General features: G+C 41.0%; 2 protein-coding genes across 3 annotated transcripts; one reads left to right on the forward strand and one right to left on the reverse strand.

Annotated features, from left to right (window-relative positions):
* The first annotated feature begins 304 nt into the window (after positions 1–304).
* LOC138963984 (large ribosomal subunit protein mL46-like) lies at positions 305–7,838 on the forward strand. 2 transcript variants are annotated; one of them, XM_070335846.1, is made up of 6 exons: positions 305–461; positions 3,258–3,468; positions 3,944–4,086; positions 4,507–4,649; positions 7,198–7,323; positions 7,618–7,838. In XM_070335846.1, exons 1-6 carry the CDS (start codon positions 398–400, stop codon positions 7,768–7,770), a joined length of 840 nt encoding a protein of 279 aa, XP_070191947.1. In that variant the 5' UTR covers positions 305–397; the 3' UTR covers positions 7,771–7,838. The 2 variants fall into 2 exon arrangements, with proteins under 2 accessions (XP_070191947.1, XP_070191946.1); XM_070335845.1 differs by lacking the exon at positions 305–461 and adding an exon at positions 1,005–1,152.
* Positions 7,839–7,976: 138 nt separating this feature from the next.
* Positions 7,977–19,187, reverse strand: LOC138963983 (RNA polymerase II-associated protein 3-like). The gene is made up of 10 exons (XM_070335844.1): positions 18,912–19,187; positions 14,152–14,280; positions 13,730–13,846; positions 12,897–13,024; positions 12,463–12,655; positions 11,960–12,067; positions 10,989–11,516; positions 10,485–10,582; positions 9,569–9,663; positions 7,977–8,475 (listed from the first exon to the last, which is right to left on the reverse strand). The coding sequence occupies exons 1-10, from the start codon at positions 19,071–19,073 to the stop codon at positions 8,387–8,389; spliced, it is 1,647 nt and encodes a 548-aa protein (XP_070191945.1). The 5' UTR covers positions 19,074–19,187; the 3' UTR covers positions 7,977–8,386.
* Between the last annotated feature and the right edge of the window lie 229 nt (positions 19,188–19,416).

A 19,416-nucleotide genomic window follows, 5' to 3' on the forward strand; every position in this document is an offset into this window, starting at 1 on the left:
TGTCGGCTTCCGGTAGAGAAGGGAAAACACTCTGAACAGAAAATTGAGTCGTCTGCTTCAACTTAACACCGTAGGGGCCTAATCCGTTGAAACTTCCCACAGTTTGTAATTTTGCTCTATGTATGCGGTTAGAAGATTTCCTGTAAAATGTGTTGAAATTCTGTTAAGATTCAATTCCGACGTAATACAAACTTTCGACTTGTTGTAGCTAATATTTGGAAAATATTTGGAAAGGTACTCTGTTACTTCCCCTGCAAGCGGTCTGACTAATTACTGCGCGATCGACCACGCGCGATTCCGCGCGACCTCAAACAAATGCATTGAGTGGTAGTCGCGCGTGGTCGCGCAGTAATTAGTCAGACTTCTTGCGAGGGAAAGGTTACTCTGACAGTCCAAAATGGCAACCATTCGGGTCTGCTCCGCTCTCACCGCTGTAGCAAAACGAAGTTCACATGGCGTGTGTAAGTATGCATCTGTTCAGTTTGCTCTCTAACACACATTCGTGAAATGTTTTATCTGAGGATGTCAACTCTTTGTGCTCAATCAGTCAATGACACTGAAAACATGACAAAATAGACTATAGACTAGAGTAGAGACAGAAGGGTCACTTTGTAAAATACTAAAATGCAACTTACCGTAATTAATCAGTTTATGTTAAATGCAGGCATGAGCAAGATCGGTCGCCCACTCGCCACAGGCGACCAGAAATGAGTGTGGGCGAGTAGAAAGTCTTATAACGATCGCCCACTTGGTGAGTGAAAATGTTGAGTCTGTGGTATTATCATTTTCCGAGCGACGATTGTCTGTTGTGAAGCGTCTATGACTGCTAAAATTAGATGTGATCGGAGCTCCACTTCGAGCTGATCGTGAAATTCTCTTTAGTGACCTTTAACCAATCAGAATGACCAGAACCGTATTTCGGGGTTATCAGGACTTTTTGTAGACGCGATTTTAATCAATCAGAATTGTCGACGCAGCACGCGTGTCTCAGCAGCCTAGGCAGATCTGAAGCTGTAAACATGTGGAAATACTTGGACAACTGCCAGCCCCCAAAAGCCAAACCAGAGGGAACGGAGTCCGAGAGACTGAAACAGTATGACTCCGGACAGAGGAAGCGTTCCTTCCAGGCAGACTGGACAAAATCTGACTCTGGTGAGCAGAGAGACTGGCTATAAACTATGATCGGGAAAAACACGTCATGTTGTGTACTTCTTGCGAAAAGCATGCCGCTTCTGAGGAGAGAAAGCGGCCATTCGTTGTTGGTACGGACAAATTTAAGCTAGAAAACATACGTGCTCACGAAACATCAAAGTCTCACACCAGAGGATGAAATGACCGCATCATCACGCATCATCTCCCTCTGAAACTTGGCCTTGAGAAAGATGATGATTCAGATGCATATTTGTGAATCCAAACATTTCCTTGCAAAATGATCTCCCTGTGATTTTGGTTTAATGATCTGTTATGTAAGTTTGTTTTTCTCTTCTTGATTACTTCTGTGCCCGACGGGCGCTGTGGCGGGGTGGTAAGACGTCGGCCTCTTAATCGGAAGGTCGAGGGTTCGAATCCCGGTCGCTGCCGCCTGGTGGGTTAAGTGTGGAGATTTTTCCGATCTCCCAGGTCAACTTATGTGCAGACCTGCTAGTGGCTTATCCCCCTTCGTGTGTACACGCAAGCACAAGACCAAGTGCGCACGGAAAAGATCCTGTAATCCATGTCAGAGTTCGGTGGGTTATAGAAACACGAAAATACCCAGCATGCTTCCTCCGAAAGCGGCGTATGGCTGCCTTAATGGCGGGGTAAAAACGGCCATACACGTAAAATTCCACTCGTGCAAAAACACGAGTGTACGTGGGAGTTTCAGTCCACGAACGCAGAAGAAGAAGAAGAAGAAGACTTCTGTGCCCAAATGCGCGCTGCTAGCAACCTAATCCATGGGTTACATCTAATATGGTTGAATAAAACTTTGCTGCCAAAAAAAAAATCATTTTTTTGTTCTTTGGTAACTCATTTTTGTGGGCGAGTGAATATTTTTGTGGGCTAGTCAATTTTGAAATTTACTAGCCCACAAGGCGAGTGAACATTCTGGAACTTGCTCATGCCTGTAAATGTGATGGCCATCTCACCCTTGCCTCGTCGAAGGCTTCTGTGTTTCGGAGCAAGGGCGGCAGCCGTTTCGGCGCTGCGCTTCCGGTTTTACCGGAAGCATATGGTCCTCCGTCACAAGTACACTAGTGGCTTGTCCGGGGTTGATCGAGGACTGGCCTACGGGCGTTCGGGCTTCCAGAATGGCCATCTCCGTTTACTGCTCTTCGGAAAATTTGGAATTTGTTTTATTACTTTCAGTTTGAATTGAATTGTATAACTCATTCAGTTATTGTGACTCATGTGAGACTGAGAGAGTAATCTTTTAAAGTTCTATATTATTCTATGTCTGGGTTTTGTGAGACTGAGAGGCTGTAACTTTTATTATCCTACATACGTGAGAGAGACACTCGTGAGATAATAATCGTTCAAATCACACATGTGTATATCATGTAAATGAGGTCATGTCAAGCAAGTCTGCCAGGGACCTGTTTTTCCACTGCTTATGATGCCAAAGTCACCGAGACAAACGTCATTATAGAGACAAAAAATTGCGCTCGCTAACTACCCTCGATGAATTTTTAGAACTAACACGTCACGCCACACTTTCAGAGTGACGTTTCTTTACTTTGACGTAATAGATTGCACGAGGCTTTAGAAGAGATCGAGGTTCCAAAACAAGCGTCTTCAAGTTAGCTGCCTCGACTGCAGGACATTTTCAGTAAAATACACGTAAGTACAGTATGTAGGATAAACAGAATACTACATATGGCTTGCTGTGTCGTACCAGATTTACACTCTTTGCTTTTTCAAATAGTGAACTGCTCGCTTTCGCTCGCAGTTCAATATTTAAAAAAACAACTCGTGTAAATCTGGTACGACACAGCAAGCCATGTAGTATTCTCTCTTTATTAGTATTAGGCAGATGATAATTTAGGCAGATGAATTATCTGCGGAAAAGAACAAATAAAAATGTAGGTTTGATTGATTGAACAGTCTGATTGCAATGCTTTCTTCTTAATTACTATCATTCCATCAAGAGAAAAATAGCTCTACCCTGCAACATGTTTTCTAGAAACACATTTCCATTGGAAAAGATTCCTGCAGGTAATTTATTCCAAACAGAATAAGGGCTTACTTTTGTGGGTTTTTTTGTTGTGTGTATGTTTCAGTGAGAAATTACCTCCAGCTGCGACAGTCATCGTCAGGAGCACTGTGTACACCTGGCCAATGGCAGCTAGTCAGCGCTGTGTGCCTTCAAAGACAGCCAATCATCACGGCAGAAAAGACAGAGCTTGAGCAGCAGTATGCTGACATGATGGCTCAGATGGAACTGGAGACAAGTCTTCTGTCAGATCAGGAGCTCCGTGCTATTGAGGACAAGTGAGTAATACTAATAGTAATACTAATAGCTAGGATTGAATGTCTTTGTGTACAACTGTATGTGTGTTTATATGTGGGTGTGTGCATGATTAACAGGTCATCCTCGTGATTTATGGTTCATCTGCATGATTCAGCTGCAATACATGCATGCATGCCTGGGCCTGTAAGTGAGGGAGAAAGATTGACAAAGAAGCAGAGAGAAATGTGTGTGTGTCTGTATTTGTGTTCTTGTGTGTGTGTGTGTGTGTGTGTGTGTGCAAGCGCATGTATTTGAAGACGGATGCAACCTGATTCTTACAATTAAATCATTCTTGAATGACTGCTTAATTGCAACAGCTAGAATTAGAACTTAGCCACCTACACAGTACATTGGTATGAAGTTAAGTTTGATTATAAATCATTTGGTTAAGTGCTTGTATCATTATACATTTTTCATTAACTCAGCAATGTAATTCTGTGTTCTGTTCCATCTCAGAGCCATTGAAGCAAAGAGAAAGCAGCAGGAAGAGAATGAGACGGGGGAAGGTGAAGTGGAGGGAGCAAGAGTTACAGCCCTTGATCTGGAGGATGCGTGGGAGGCTGAGGCCAAACAGTTCACACCTGCTGCAAGAATCACAGGTACATGTACGCGGTTGTGTGGTTAACATGTATTGATGTAACTTGTATGTAAGGCACAAGTCTTTCATTTCAGAAATGTAGCAGCTACATATATCATATATATATCCAGTTTTCTTGAAAACATTTCTGGTGAATGGCCTTTGGTTGAGAGAATGAGGTGTGTTTATCATAATGGTTAATGATGTTAATATAACATGCATTGCTGAAATTCAAAAATGCTGTGTATTTACATGTGCATAAAGAACAAAATGTTTATGCTCACAATGTGTTTGAAGAGAGAGAGACAACAATGGCAGAGTGTGTGCGTGGGGGGGGGGGGGGGTAGATCGAGAGTATGTTGGCACAGAGGTGACACTCTAGCCACATACATGTACAGATTTGTGTGAATTGAGTATTGAATATTTTCCCCTTCTTGTTCAGAGGCAGATGAAAAGAATGACCAGCGGTCAGTGGAACGCAGACTGGACAAGCCACTGGTACTTCTGGTCAAACAGACATTGGGGGACAAGTCACACTGGGTGTTCCCACAGGGACCAAGGCAGGAGGGAGAGTCCATGAGACAGGTAAGATTGGATTTATTTGAGCTACGGTGGACACCCCCCCCCCCCCTCCCCCCCCTCTTTCTCTCTCAGGCATGGGAATTATCTGCTGATTTTTTGTTTTTGTTCCGCCGAAAAAGCAAAAGTGTCCGCCGAAAAAATAAAGGGGGAAGGCACACAAAAAAAGCACCGGTTATTTTTGCCTTTGCGCAAAAGCCCACGAAAACTTTCTGTACTTTGTTCACGCACTGCTACCGCCCGCCTCAGTTACTTGAACTTTTATGTTTGAAAGTAAACCAGATTGCACTGATTGTGTTACAAGTTACATTTTCCTGTTTGTCTCAACAGATCAATTTTTTTAACAAATTTAAACCATATAATACATGTACATGTATATTTTTTTTTCTTCAAAAAAGCAAAAATTGGTACTAAAAAAAAAACCAGAATTTAATGGCAAACTTGGAGCTCAAATGACACCAGATTGCACCATCTGGGTTCTTTGGAGAAATTTTTGTCCGGGGGGACATGCCCCCGGACCCCCCTAGTAAGACTAGGCGCGAAGCGCCGTCGCCTTGACGCTAATTCGCGTCTTCAGTTATAAATTTTCAGCCTTTTTTGCAATGTTCAATTCCCATGCCTGTCTCTTTTAAGACCTCTAAAACTATGAGTAAAGCATGTCTTTAAAGGGAGGGAGGGTTTATGAACAGAAAGTGTGAGAAACCAGGGTTCTAAAAGTGAGGGAATCTTTGAAAAAAATGGGGGGAGGGGGTTGAAATGGGGTTCCACTGTATTTGCTCTGTTCATACCTGTGAGTAGGAGGAGTAGCCAAGGACCTGAAGTGATGTGAATGTGATTTTTTTGTCATTGATTGATGATATCCAATACCGATATATGCACAGCCTAGCGATGACCTATGATGAGTAGCCTAGCGATGAGTAAAATTCTACTGCTGACATGAAGTCACTGAGACAAACTTTGTTCATGAAATGCTTTGTCAGTTTATGGGAGAAATACAGAAGAAGCGACAGAATGTTTATGTGACACTATTGTTCGCGTTATGATGTCTTCTCGAACATTGTTTTGCTTTTGACGTCAGTTGTTTCACTTCGGAAGACGGGGTCAAGAAGAGACATCTTGGTTTGTTTAATCAGCCTCGTTTGTCTTTGAACATAAACTTACCATTCTTTTTCTTATTACGTTTAGTCAAGTTTTGACTAAATGTTTTAACATTGAGGGGGGAATCGAGACGAGGGTCGTGGTGTATGTGCATGTGTGTGTCTGTCTGTCTGTGTGTGTGTGTGTAGAGCGATTCAGACTAAACTACTGGGCCGATCTTTATGAAATTTGACATGAGAGTTCCTGGGTATGATATCCTCAGACGTTTTTTTCATTTTTTTGATAAATGTCTTTGATGACGTCATATCCGGCTTTTCGTGAAAGTTGAGGCGGCACTGTCACGCTCTCATTTTTCAACCAAATTGGTTGAAATTTTGGTCAAGTAATCTCCGACGAAACCCGGACTTCGGTATTGCATTTCAGCTTGGTGGCTTAAAAATTAATTAATAACTTTGGTCATTAAAAATCTGAAAATTGTAATAAAAAATAAAAATTTATAAAACGATCCAAATTTACGTTTATCTTCTTCTCCATCATTTTCTGATTCCAAAAACATATAAATATGTTATATTTGGATTAAAAACAAGCTCTGAAAATTAAAAATATATATAAAAATTATGATCAAAATTAAATTTTCGAAATCAATTTAAAAACACTTTCATCTTATTCCTTGTCGGTTCCTGATTCCAAAAACATATAGATATGATATGTTTGGATTAAAAACACGCTCAGAAAGTTAAAACGAAGAGAGGTACAGAAAAGCGTGCTATCCTTCTCAGCGCAACTACTATCCCGCTCTTCTTGTCAATTTCACTGCCTTTGCCATGAGCGGTGGACTGACGATGCTACGAGTATACGGTCTTGCTGCGTTGCATTGCGTTCAGTTTCATTCTGTGAGTTCGACAGCTACTTGACTAAATGTTGTATTTTCGCCTTACGCGACTTGTTAAAGGTCAGATAGATGGAGAAAGTGCTTCACCATCACCTATTAAGAATTTGAGAGTTGTGAGGGGTGGTGACAATATTAAAAAAGAATTTACAGTTCTGTGTGTTGAGTAGGTGGGGGAACGTGGTTTGTTTGAAGGGGGAATGCAATGTCTATGACAGTGGGCAGTGAGGGGTTTAATTACTGTGGGTTATGATGCAATACTTGAGATGAGGTAGTGGGGGGGGGGGGGGGGGGGGGGGGGAGAGATTTAGTTGAATGGGAGAAAACAATCTGCTGCAGACACACACATAATGAACAGTTACATTCAGAGATGTAACAGCAATGTAACTGTTTGTTTGTTCATTTTTTGGTGTCACAGTGAAAACAGTGAGACATGATACGGAAAAAAAGGTACAATTTATATGGCTTCCTGAATCCTGAATTATGGCTTGTCTTAATGTTTTAATGATTTAAAATACGCCTGGCTAATACTGTGAAGTCAACAGTTACAGCTGAATAATGTTGCAGGCAGCAGAGAGGGTTTTGCAGAATCTGTGTGGCCAGCAAGTCGGTGCTCAGTTTCTTGGGAATGCACCGTGTGGCTTTCATCAATATCGCTTTCCACCCAAAGCCAGCATAGGCACGGGAGCAAAGGTGGGTTGTTGTTTCACTGGAGCCTTTTTCCTGCTTTTGTGTGTGTGTACTGATGAGACTGTATGATTATGAAATGATTTTGTATTCTTTTTTTCATTTTCATTACAGAAAACGTTGAATTTGAAAAGAACCTTTTGTACAAAATTATTCTGGTTTCTTTTGTTCACCTGAATTTCTGGTTGAACCAATTTGCACATTACCGTTTAAGTGTACATGTTACCTGTGGTTGTGTTCACTGGAAAAGTCAGACAATACAATAATTTTGTTTGAGCAGATTTCCTTTCTTCATCCCAGGTGTTCTTTTACAAGGCATGGTATAAAGAGGGCGACGTTATACCAGACAAGGAAAACTCCACAGATTATATGTGGGTGACGTTCGATGAGCTGTCTGACCACTGTTCCCGGCCCTACCTCAAAAGCATCGGGAATTTTCTTGTAGATTTGTGATGGAATCTTGTGTGGTTGAAAAAAATGTGCATTACTGTGTGAAAGCGATCAAAAACTTTTAAAATTTACATCGTTTTTTGTTTTTTTTCGTGTGTGTGTGCGCGCGCGCATGTATGAGTGCTGTCCCCCATTTGACTTGGCTGTGAGAAAAAATTCATGCATGCTCTGAACATCTGTAAATGCAAGTCGAACATGAGGAAACAGAATTGGTAATGCTGAATTGTATTTATTTTGTTCAAACATAGCATTTCAATCATCCACACAAATTCATCACACAATACATCTCCAATCTCCAGTTTAAGAGACCATACAGCATGAAAGCATACTGTTGACATTTCCCTGCAGTTATCTACAAAGTGTTAAATGCAAGCCGGTCCAATGCTCATTCATTCAATAAGTTCCAATGTACAGAAGCTGATATGGAGACATTTTTCCTCTCCCAATATGGTTACACATGTGTACAGATTTGTCATGTGCATCCTCTTTCTTTCAGTTCCAATAAACTTGAAACCACTTCAGACCTCAGGCATCCCAAAAATTTCATTCAAACATAAACGGAGCTAGAATTCAAACTGCCAAACGAAAGAAACACAGACAACTGGCATTTCAACAATCCTCAGACTTCATACTTTTTCATCAGTGCATCAATTTCTCCTTCTTGGTGGGCTGATTTCCCTCTCAGGTACTGGAAGATCTCTTTAATACCTGCACAAAATCGAAGGGTAAAACAGACAAACGTGTCAGAATGTACAACTTAAAACTGTTGACAAGACCGGAGATACAAAAACAAATCTGTGTTATTTATGTTACGTTACACAGTTAACGACATCTGGCTGTCTAACGTTGAGGCATGGACAACACCCAGTGTACACGGTGAGAACAAATTCATCTTTCATAGCATTAACTTCACGCAATGTCCCAACCTCGTGTCGCCGCTGTGACATGAAAAAGACCTAGCTTGGTCAGTCTGCCAGCAATGCAGGTGGCTGGTTACACCTCGACGCACACCTCCGTAAGTGCGACTTTTATCGCTGATTAGCTTTCCACTGGGAGGAATCGACCAGGATTTCCAAGCAATAAAAATTAATGAAGTATGAAATGAGACCTGCATTGATTGCAGGACGGGCGCAATGGCCTAGAAGATAAGACTCCGGCCTCCCAAACATAAAGTTGAGTGTTCGAATCACGGCCTTGCCTGGTGGGTTCTTCTTCTTCTGCGTTCGATGTTGATGGCCGTGCTAGCCTGGTGGGTTAAGGGTGGAGATTTTACTGATCTCCCAGGTCAACTTATGTGCAGACCTGCTAGTGCCGTATCCCCCTTTGTGTGTACACTCAATCACTAGACCAAGATTCTGTAATCCATGTCGGAGTTCATTGGGTCATAGAAATACAAACCATGTATCCTCGAAATCAACGTATGGCTGCCAAAGCGGCGGTCTGAAAACAGTCATACAAGTAAAACCCCACTTGTGCAAAAACATGAGTACCCCACTTGTGCAAAAACATGAGTACCCCACTTGTGCAAAAACATGAGTACCCCACTTGTGCAAAAACATGAGTACCCCACTTGTGCAAAAACATGAGTACCCCACTTGTGCAAAAACATGAGTGTACGTGGGAGTTTTCAGTCCATGAACGCAGAAAAAGAACAAGATTGCAGCATGTCCTACCATTTTTAACACCATTTACAAAACAGCTTTATTAATTGCAGGTACACAATATCACACACACACACACACACACATGAACACACGAAGACTAAACAGAGACATGTCGAAAGAGATATGCATGCAATCACCTTGTTTTTCTTTGGAGGACAGGAACATGACGATCATTGAGAAGCGCTTGACTTCCGAAAGGCTCTTTAGGCGGTCGAAGCAGTCTTCATTGGCTCTGGAACAAAAGTAAAGAAAATCTGCTGAAAAAGAAAATGTTTCTCTCGCATTTAAATCAAACAATTATCACACTTTAGATATTTGTACAGTAATTATGAAATTAACTGATATTCCTTTTACTATAAGTGATGTTAGCCGTCATCAAACTTTCATTCTTTCAATGCCAGGTAACAGTTTAATATGTATGTACCAAGCCGTTCTCACTGTTGTCTTTGTCTCCCTTGCCTGAAGCTCATTCAATAAAACTTGTGTATTTGTAACGTATGCACCCCAGTAATAACAATTGTGAGCATACCTTCTTGTTTCAGTTTTTTGTTGTTGTACATTTTTGGTAATCATCCTGAAAAGTCCTGCTTCTGTGTTTTTACACCCCCGGTATAGGGGTGTGTATAGGTTTCACTCGATGTGTTTGTTTGTTTGTTTGTTTGTGTGTTTGTGTTCGCATATAGATCTCAAGAATGAACGGACCGATCGTCACCAAACTTGGTGAACAGGTTCTATACATTCCTGAGACGGTCCTTACAAAAATTGGGACCAGTCAAACACACGGTTAGGGAGTTATTGCTGGATTAAGATTCTACAAGGATTTATACAGAAACATATTCATGGTCAAAGGGAAATAACCTTCTCAGTTGGTGGCAGTGAGAATGGGTGCAGTGAGAATGGTTATTTCCCTTTGACCAACGGGGGTGTTTTTCCTATCGGAGGAATTTCTTGTTTGTGTGGAATCTGCTTATGATTCAGTTCTGCATTTTTATTATCTTCAAAGAGTGACCATTGCTGGTACTATAATGCTATTACAAAAGTACAAATACTCACGGTATGCAGCATTCCTGAAGACAATCCATGATCTTCAAGAGAATGGGTGCCTCCAGACTCTGACCAAACAATTTGGGGTACAGAGCAGGGTCAATCCTCTGCACACCAAAAAAGAGCTGATTGAAAATCTAAGCAAAAAACAGTTTGTGCATAATACATGTAATAAAGAAAGTGGTCATGGCACAGTGGTTAGTGCACCACTCTTTCTTTCTGGTCTTGGGTCCAACCTCGGCTGGAACAGCAAGAGATACTGATCAAATTTCTCAAATTTGAGCGCATATGACTTTGTGACACTGTTAATTAATACTTCTTTTTGTAACTGTAAGACAGACGACAGGAATTCTACAAATGGTGGGGAAGGGGATTTAGGTGTAAGACTGACAACAAAAATGCTGCAAAAAGGGTGTTGGGGGGGGGAGCAAAAACAAAGTATAATAGAAGGTGAGATCAATGCCTGTGCCTCCTGATAACCTGCACAAAAGATAGAGATCTCATGCTCCTCACCTTGAAGTATGCATAGAAAGCCTGGAGATCATTCTTCAGCACTTTGAAATCGCCCTGGAACTGGAAGGACGTTTGCGGCGGTTCTCTCTCAAGAGGATGAGCAACTACTCCCCCACGTGGAGAGATGGGCTTAGGGGTGGAAGTTTCCTTCTGCGAACCTTTTGAATCCTTTTTCTTGTTTGCTTGTGCAACAGTCTTCACTGGAGGCACAATACTGTTGTCCAACTTGGAATCTTTAGAGCCTGCAACGTCTTTTTCACAGGTGTGTGAATTGTGAGAGTATGTTTGTGAACCATTTTCAGTGCTAGCAAAAACCTGGCTTTCTGCATCACCATTAAGTTTTGAGTCTCTGCTTTTATTTGTGTCACCGCTAGCTTTGCCGGTGAATTTCTCAAATATCTGTCTGTCCTTAGCTTCAATCTCTTTCTTAACACTGCTTTGCTGTGCTTCGACCTTGGCAATGGCTGCTTTCCGCTCTGTGTTCTCTTTGATGCCGATCTCTTCAATCTCTATCCTCCTCAGTGGTTTCTGCAAGTAAGCAAAAGTTCATTTTACTTCCATGCATACTCTATGCAACTGTAAGTGTAACATCATTAAAGAGTTGGGCTGGTCAGTCAAACAAAATAGTATTTTTACTTGATATGTTCTTTCAGACTTTGGTATAGCATTGCTAAAAATGACACTGAAGAATAGTCTCGGAACCTCCTGCTTTGCGTTTTTGACATTTTACCTCCAAAAAAAGAATCATCAACAAGCAGTTGACCCAAATCTAGAGGAAAACGACAATAAGAGATGAAACAATGTAATGTTTGTACTTACCTCATTTAGGTGTGTCATTGGAAACTCTTAACAAATCATTGTGAAATGCAAATAAATCAAGTACTAATGTTAAGTGTGCTTCAAACAACTGGAATGGTATTCAAACGTAACTGCTTGAAAATACCCATTCAATGTACACCACACATGGTTACCTTAGATCTCTGTTCCGGCGGTTTGTACACAGCTTTCACTTCACTGGTGGAAATCTTCTCCAATGATGATGCTTCTGGTCTTGGGCCATCTTTCTCCCTCTGTATTTCCTGAAGATAAAAGAGGTTATATGTCAGGGTTGTTTCTTTTGGTGAAATAGCGCTTGGTATCTTTTTTTTATTAACACATCTTGCACACACATACACAGACACACACAAAAAAGAGACACACACACACATGCACACACACCCACATACAAACACACACACACGTACACACTCCCTCTCTCACAGCACCCTTTCAAACACATGTCAACCCATCTTCCCTTCTCCAACTCTGTTCTACTTTTTGTTGTTTAGATTTCTGTTCTACATATTCATATTCATTTTATTCACACTAATCACAGACACATTAGCACCTTCTGCAAAGCACACACACATGTGTACACATACACCTATTTCGCATTCCCCCACCCATCTCGCACCAACACTCTTCCTAAACCAACCTTCCGCAGCCTTTCAGTTTCCTTCTGGGCCTGCACGTTGCCTGGCTCCAGCTGCAGGACTCGGTTGTAATCCTCCAGCGCCGGCTCAAGACGTTGAAGACCCACTCTAGCTGCCGCTCGTCTCAGGTACGCCTTCACATACAGAGGGTCAAGAGCGATGGCCGATGTGCAGTCCACTTCTGCTGCTCCATACCTGTAAATGAAGCCAAAAAATCTCTCTTGTATTACTTAATGTCGAGTTACTTCAAGGAAGTCTAAATCATCAGCTGAAAATGAAAGCTTGACGAAACACCAGTGCCCACTTATTATTTTAACACATACCACACCCCCACCCTCACCCTTTCCTTCTACTCTCAACACTTACTCACAACCCCATGGATGAACAAAACACAATCATAATCACCAGACTCATGCTCAAGATGCAGAAAACTCACTTCTCCATCTTGATCAGTGCCAACGCACGGTTTGCTGGGAGGAGGGCGTTGGTGGGATCCAGCTCTATGCCGCGTGAATAGCACTCCACGGCCACTTCATAGGCCCCTGCAGACAGGTGGGAATTGCCCTGCAAAAAGATGGGCCAATGTTTCGATAGAAAACTTGTTATCTCTCAGCAGTAAATGAACTCCATGTAGTTCAACCAAGTTCCAAGTCACATTCGTTTAGCCAATTAAATACGTGTACATGTACTATTAGCATTAACAGACTTTGGTATAGCATTGCTGAAAATGTCTGTTTGTTCTTTTAGCCAAATACATGTAATAATAGCATTAACCTAAAGGTGTGATGCAAACTCACACAAATATTAACCCTTAAACTGGTGCAATTCTGCAACACATGTTACATAGCCACTGGTGAATTAACAGAGAGAAAAATAAAGAGAAACGGTCATTTAGGTTTTCGCATCCATGGGAGGTAATCGGAACCGACCAAACAGACTGAGCCAGTAGCGCGACATATGTCGTGACAACCAGGTGACAGTATACGTAAAGTAGCGCGACATATGTCGCGACAACCAGCCTATGGGTTAATACATCAATATCTACTGTGATATATATATATATGTACAACCAAAATAAAAGTTAAAACAAACCTACAATCAAACAAGCTTTTGAAATGTCACATTAAACTGTAAAAAGACAATGGCATACTTTTCATACTAAGTGAGAAAAAAATCAAATGTACCACCAGTCAGGGATTGCTACTAATTGTATTATACTACTAGTACCACTATAGATCTTTGACTAGCCTATGCACTGGTTACACTTACTGTGTTCTTTTCTTCGTTGGCGAGATGCTTCTTTCTCTCCATCTCCCATTCCTCATCCGTTTCATACTCTGAAGAAGACTTTTTCTCTTCTCCATCAATCTCTTGCAAGGCTTTGTCCTAGCAAAAAAGATAGCAAAATCAAGACAACTGACAAAACAAATTATTTCTATATTGTTATGATATTCATGACTTTTATGTAAAAGAAAACATGTAACGAAGAGGGAGTTCTTTGCAGTTACATTTTTAAGTTCAACTTTGAATGTGTACCATAATGCATACAATTGAGAGAAAAAGACAAATTTTGAAAGTGTCACTTTTATGTGAATTTCTCTATAGTCATTAGACAATAGCTGATTTTAAGATGACAAATTACACAACTTTATCTGATAGTTTTGTTTATCTGAATCCTGATGCACACTTACCACATCAAATTTATCCCAGGCTTTGAAGTCAAAGCCACTAATTTTCTTTGGTTTGCCTTGTTCTGGCTTCTTCTTCTTTTTCTTTTTCAGCTTTTTCTTGACCAGGCTGTTCCTTACTGGTGGCATTTTCTGAAAGTTCAGTTCAATTCACATAACAGTTACTATAATTATAATAAATGTACATTCATTATGTAATTAATTCACTAATTGTAAGCTTCATACTCACTTCAGATTCTCCTTTCCTTTTTACATCAAGGGTAGAAGGACAGGTATTCTGTACACTCTGATGGAGATCTTTGAGAAATTAATTATTTGATCTGTATGCATGGCTCTACTTATATACATTCAAGCAAAATCAATAGCTAAAAACCTGGCCCCTTAGATGTAGCAAATTGATACCTCACACATTCTTCAGTAAAACGTACATTACCAGACAATTGTCTTACTTATCAACGCACAAAACTAGAAAAAGTCTTGAGTTGCAACCTTTAATAAGATTTTCAAATGCTGCTCTTAACACAGTCCCGAATATCCTTTACAAAAATATTGAATTTGGCAAAAAAAAGAAGATCGGACAGAAAAAATATTGATAGATTTGTAGCCAAACGAATCCTTGCGAATGTCTTACGAATGGTTGCGAGTGCTCGCGAATTTCTGCCGATCATTGCGAATGCATACAAATCCATATAGAATTTTTTCCGAATTTATTACCAATGTTGCGAGTGGCCTTGCAAGTGCTTGCAAACACCTTACGAATGAAGCCATTGTGCAATTGAATGCTATAAAAGCTTTTGCAACCGCATCTCTTTGTCACTTGTTCTCCAGCCGCCAGACAGTGCACATCAGTTTACTTTTCACTGTTGGTATTTTCAGGCCTGAAAGTGGTGACTATTTTACTTGCCATGGCGAGAAGAAATATGTAAATAGCGAGTAGAAATATTAATCTACTCGACAAATGCGAGTGTAGTTGCTGAAACAAATGGTTGGTTTGGTGAGTAAAATTTGCTCTCTGGCTAGTAAATTATGAGAAGTACTAGCCAAAGGCCAGTCATAAACAGGGGAGGGGATCGGAGTCGGAAGTTTAGTTTTTATTGAAATTTTACTTGTTTGCTTGATAGTCAATATAAACATTATAATAAGTCCCAAGTATTATAAGTCCCAAATATAGTAAGTCATAAATATAATTACAGCAGTCCCTCTCATGAACGGACACCCTTGGGCCATAGCAAAACTGTCCGTACATTGCAGGTGTCCGGTCACGGGAGGGGTGACCACACCACCCCCTCCCCCATACACACACAAACAACAGCATTGAGTCTATGCTAATCACTTCTTGTGGCTGCTAAACAATAAACTCCTAATACTTCTTTAAACGTTCTGTAAAAATGATTTGTATGAAAAGTGTTGAAAAGAAGAGATAAAATAAATCCTCAAGGCAGTGAACACACTCACCATGCACTGACATACGAAAGCAGCCACACAAACACAGCACAGAGGAGCGTGTGCAGATGCCTTGCAAGAATAAGCTTGAAGACCAGTTTGAATAAATAGCAGCAGATAGAGCTGCATGTCATAATCATGTAATTTATTTTCATCTTTATTGACTGCATGCCGATCATGTGGCATGGCAGTGACTTTTCACTCTTCAGTCGGAAATACACTGTACATAACACAGCTCTCACTCTCCCTCACTAAATGCCTACCCCAAGCCGTGACAACTGATGCTTGGAAATTGTGTGGAAGAGTACACCTCTCTATTTCTCTCCAATGCTCTTCCTGCTGACATGCAGTGACACCGGACACCCCACCGAGTTTAGCCAGCTACCCCTCCATCCCCCCCTCCCTCCCTCTCTCTCTCACTCCCTCCAGCCATGGCCAGAGAGGTCAGCTCCAACTGTTCACTCAGAGCAAAACCAGTTGACTGTGTCGTAACTTTTGACAAAGCAAGACAACTGAAGGGTTCACAGATTAGGCAACCGACTCATGGTCAAGGCTGAGGGGAAACAAGAGTATCTTGTCAATGAAAGAGGTTACACACAGACACACGATGCTGAGAACTGTGGCCGGTTTTTCACTCTCTTTCGCTCAGGACCTTCATCGACTGTGGTTTCTGTTGTTTACGTCAACAGACAAGAATAATGAGCACAGTGCAGTTTCATGTTGGCATCTTCGCATGTACTCCACTTCTGACCAAAACTACCCCCCCTCCTGATGGGTACAGGTGCACTCAAGTTACCAGTGACTGTCGTCACGCCATTGTGGCTGTGATCTTTGTACCAAGAGCCGGACTGCTCTGTTATCGATTTTGTTGTGGTGAAAATTTGACGATGGTCTGTCCGTACATTGGAGGTATGACCTGCTGTTGGGACCGAAAATGAGTGTCCGCGTCCACGTTTTGCAGGTGTCCGTTTAAGGGGGGGCAAATATAGAAGGAAAACACTCCGTGCCGAGCAAATGTGTCCGTACATGTCAGGTGTCCGCTCACGCCGGGGGCCGTACATTCGGTGGTGTCGCCAAATGGTATAACATTATTACAATTTGTGACTTTTATGGGTTTTTTTTTAATGTATATTATGGTGACCATGTCCCGATCTGTAAGATTTATTGGCGAATTCTACTCGCAAGGGCAATTCTGCACTGTGTCAGAGCGGCATAAGGACCATATATGCTGATGCAGGTTTACTCAATGGATGAGTTGGTAATGCTGAACTTTAGCGTTGTAAATTCAGGTTTTCTACTGAAATGTACGCTTCTAATTTTGCAGAACATGCTCTTATAGTTGTAAGCACAACATTTACTGAACAAGTCATTTTACTTTTTTAGATACCTTTGAAGTTTAAGGAATGAACTGAACAGAAACCTTTCATTTACATTGATTTTAGAGAATAGAAGGAAAACATCGGCACAGCCATTATTTTTAGCAGGAAGGGAGACAATTCTGTTGATATTATGTATGCCTTTTCCCTACCATATGGCCGCCATTTTCCTTGATCAAAGGACCAAATTAATTATTCATGCTTTTAGTTGGAGCTCAATCCGTCAATTAATTTTACGATAAATATTCCCTGGTTTGATCAAAGGGACTTTTAAGTTTTATCAAAAATAAATTAATACATGTAATGACACTGGATTGTCAGCTTTTATTTCACAACACTATAGTTCAACATTACCAACAAGATTGTTTACTTTATACATGTTGTTCTTTTTTTTAATTTTTACTGAGGCAATTCCTATACAGGGCAACTGTCCTCACTGTTTGGTGAGCCTGAGGTCACAAAAATGAAAGAGAAAGTGTATATAGTGTACCTATGACAGGGATGTTGCTACAAATTCATACCTATAGGACAAATGTCCTAGCTCTTCAGCATCAATAGGACATTTGACCGCTTTCAGAAATTTCAATAGGACGTCAGAATTTTTTCCTTTTCAAGAATGACGCTCGCCGTGTTCCACACTGTTTTTGACCCTAATGTAGCACAGGATGCCATTGAATAGCCAAACGTGTTCAGCTTTTGTTGAACTTTGGCAGGCTTTATTTTTACTTTTCGGTGGCATAACTCAGTGCGCTTCGTCAAAATGTATCGAACTGAAAGCAAAATCAGACGCAAGACTTAGTCAGTAGGAGTTGTCTCCCATACTTCTAACTTTAATGTGCTGCAGACGGGCGTCACCCAAACGCAAGATCCGCACTGCATAACTTTAGTGCACCTGTACGCGAGGGTGCTTGGTCACTTTTTGAAAATGTGTACCTTAAAAGGAACACTATGGAATATCGCGCTGTCCGAAGGAATTGAGTTATTATCGGAAATTGCCAGCGCTCAGTTGAAAACGATAGGACATCTGACCACCATGCGGCAATGTGAATCGGACATTTGAGCCTCTTAGTCTTAATCGGTCTATGTCCAATGTCCGACGCCTAACGACATCCCGGCTATGAAAATGAAAAACAGAATTTGTTTGGAAGGCAACCTATACTGCTTATAATTTTTGGGTTTCACCCCAGCCCTGAAAGTGGTGAGTATTTTACTCACCATGGCGAGTAGAAACATGTAACTGGCAAGTAGAAATGTTCATCTACTCGCCAAATGCAAGTAAAGTTGCTGAAACAAATTGTTGGTTTGGCTAGTAAAGTTTGCTTTTTTGCTAGACACGCCAGTAAATACAGCACCCTAAACTCATGTGACATGTACATTTAACTGCAGACTGAATGTTTACTCCTTCAATTTCAAGCAGTACAATTATCTTGAGGGGGAAATCATGGCAAGATTTTGCAACTGAAGCAAATTTGTGATGTTATTCGATCGATTTTACCCCAAATTTGATTTATTAGAAAACTCACCTTGAATAAGAAAATAAATATTTTGCGTTGAAGCTAATTTCAAAGTCAAAATACCATTTATCATCACAAACTAGAATGCAAATGAGGGAATACATGGTCCTAAGTTCGATCAGCAGCACCGCTCGGTGCGTTTTTGAATAAATCGAATTTGGGGGATAGTCACATATATACAATCATGTCACGTGAGTATAGGCCTAATAGGGTGCTGTATTTACTGGCGTGTTCTTGCTGGTACATTTTTTGGACTTTTAGGGCTGTGCACCCTGAATCAGTCCAAGTTAGAAGTACCAACTCTATCAGAATAAAATCTATCTATCTCTGCAAGTGCAACGCCTTTTTTTTATTTTTTTTTATCTATCTGGGAAAATGATTTTGCAATATTACTATCAAAACCACACAAAGACAAACACATGTGCCAAACCTCCGGTCCATCGGTTTTCTTCTTTTTGAGATCTTGTTCTTTTGTTTTCATCTCGTCTTCCCAGTTCCCTAGATCAGCAATAAACTCCTGTAGATCCGTTTGATTTTGCCTCATCTGATGCTGAAGATTCACCATCTTTTCTTCGTGAGGTGAAACTGCCATGTTGAGGTTGATAAAAGATCAAAACAAGCAGTAAATTCGCCAGAAAAGCAGCGTGTTGCTAAGGAATGTTCCAGCGCTGTCTAACTCATGGGCGCAGACATGTTTGATGACGTCAGTTCCTGTATAATGAATACGAGAAAATGTCGTCTGCTGGAATAGCGGCAGCGAGAACTTTACCGAGAACTTTGCCGACTGCAGTAAACCATCACAGATACTGTCAGGCTTTTACACACAGTACAAACACCCTTACATTTAAACACTCACCGCTTGAGAACATCCTAGGTAAAGAGCGAGCAATCTTGATCTTGATATATTACCGTCGCCAACAGGTCCCAAACTTGGG

This window comes from Littorina saxatilis, linkage group LG4 (assembly GCF_037325665.1).
Source record: "Littorina saxatilis isolate snail1 linkage group LG4, US_GU_Lsax_2.0, whole genome shotgun sequence".
Classification (NCBI taxonomy): Eukaryota; Metazoa; Mollusca; class Gastropoda; order Littorinimorpha; family Littorinidae; genus Littorina; species Littorina saxatilis.

Excerpts from the sequence above, each read along its gene's own strand:
- LOC138963984 (XM_070335845.1), top strand. The coding sequence starts at position 1,020 with ATGTGGAAATACTTGGACAACTGCCAGCCCCCAAAAGCCAAACCAGAG. Across the intron at positions 3,469-3,943 it reads CTCCGTGCTATTGAGGACAA|AGCCATTGAAGCAAAGAGAA; the intron begins GTGAGTAATACT and ends GTTCCATCTCAG. Across the intron at positions 4,087-4,506 it reads ACCTGCTGCAAGAATCACAG|AGGCAGATGAAAAGAATGAC; the intron begins GTACATGTACGC and ends CTTCTTGTTCAG.
- LOC138963983 (XM_070335844.1), bottom strand. The coding sequence starts at position 19,073 with ATGGCAGTTTCACCTCACGAAGAAAAGATGGTGAATCTTCAGCATCAG. Across the intron at positions 12,068-12,462 it reads AAACTGAAAGGCTGCGGAAG|GAAATACAGAGGGAGAAAGA; the intron begins GTTGGTTTAGGA and ends TTTTATCTTCAG. Across the intron at positions 11,517-11,959 it reads CGCCGGAACAGAGATCTAAG|AAACCACTGAGGAGGATAGA; the intron begins GTAACCATGTGT and ends GCTTACTTGCAG.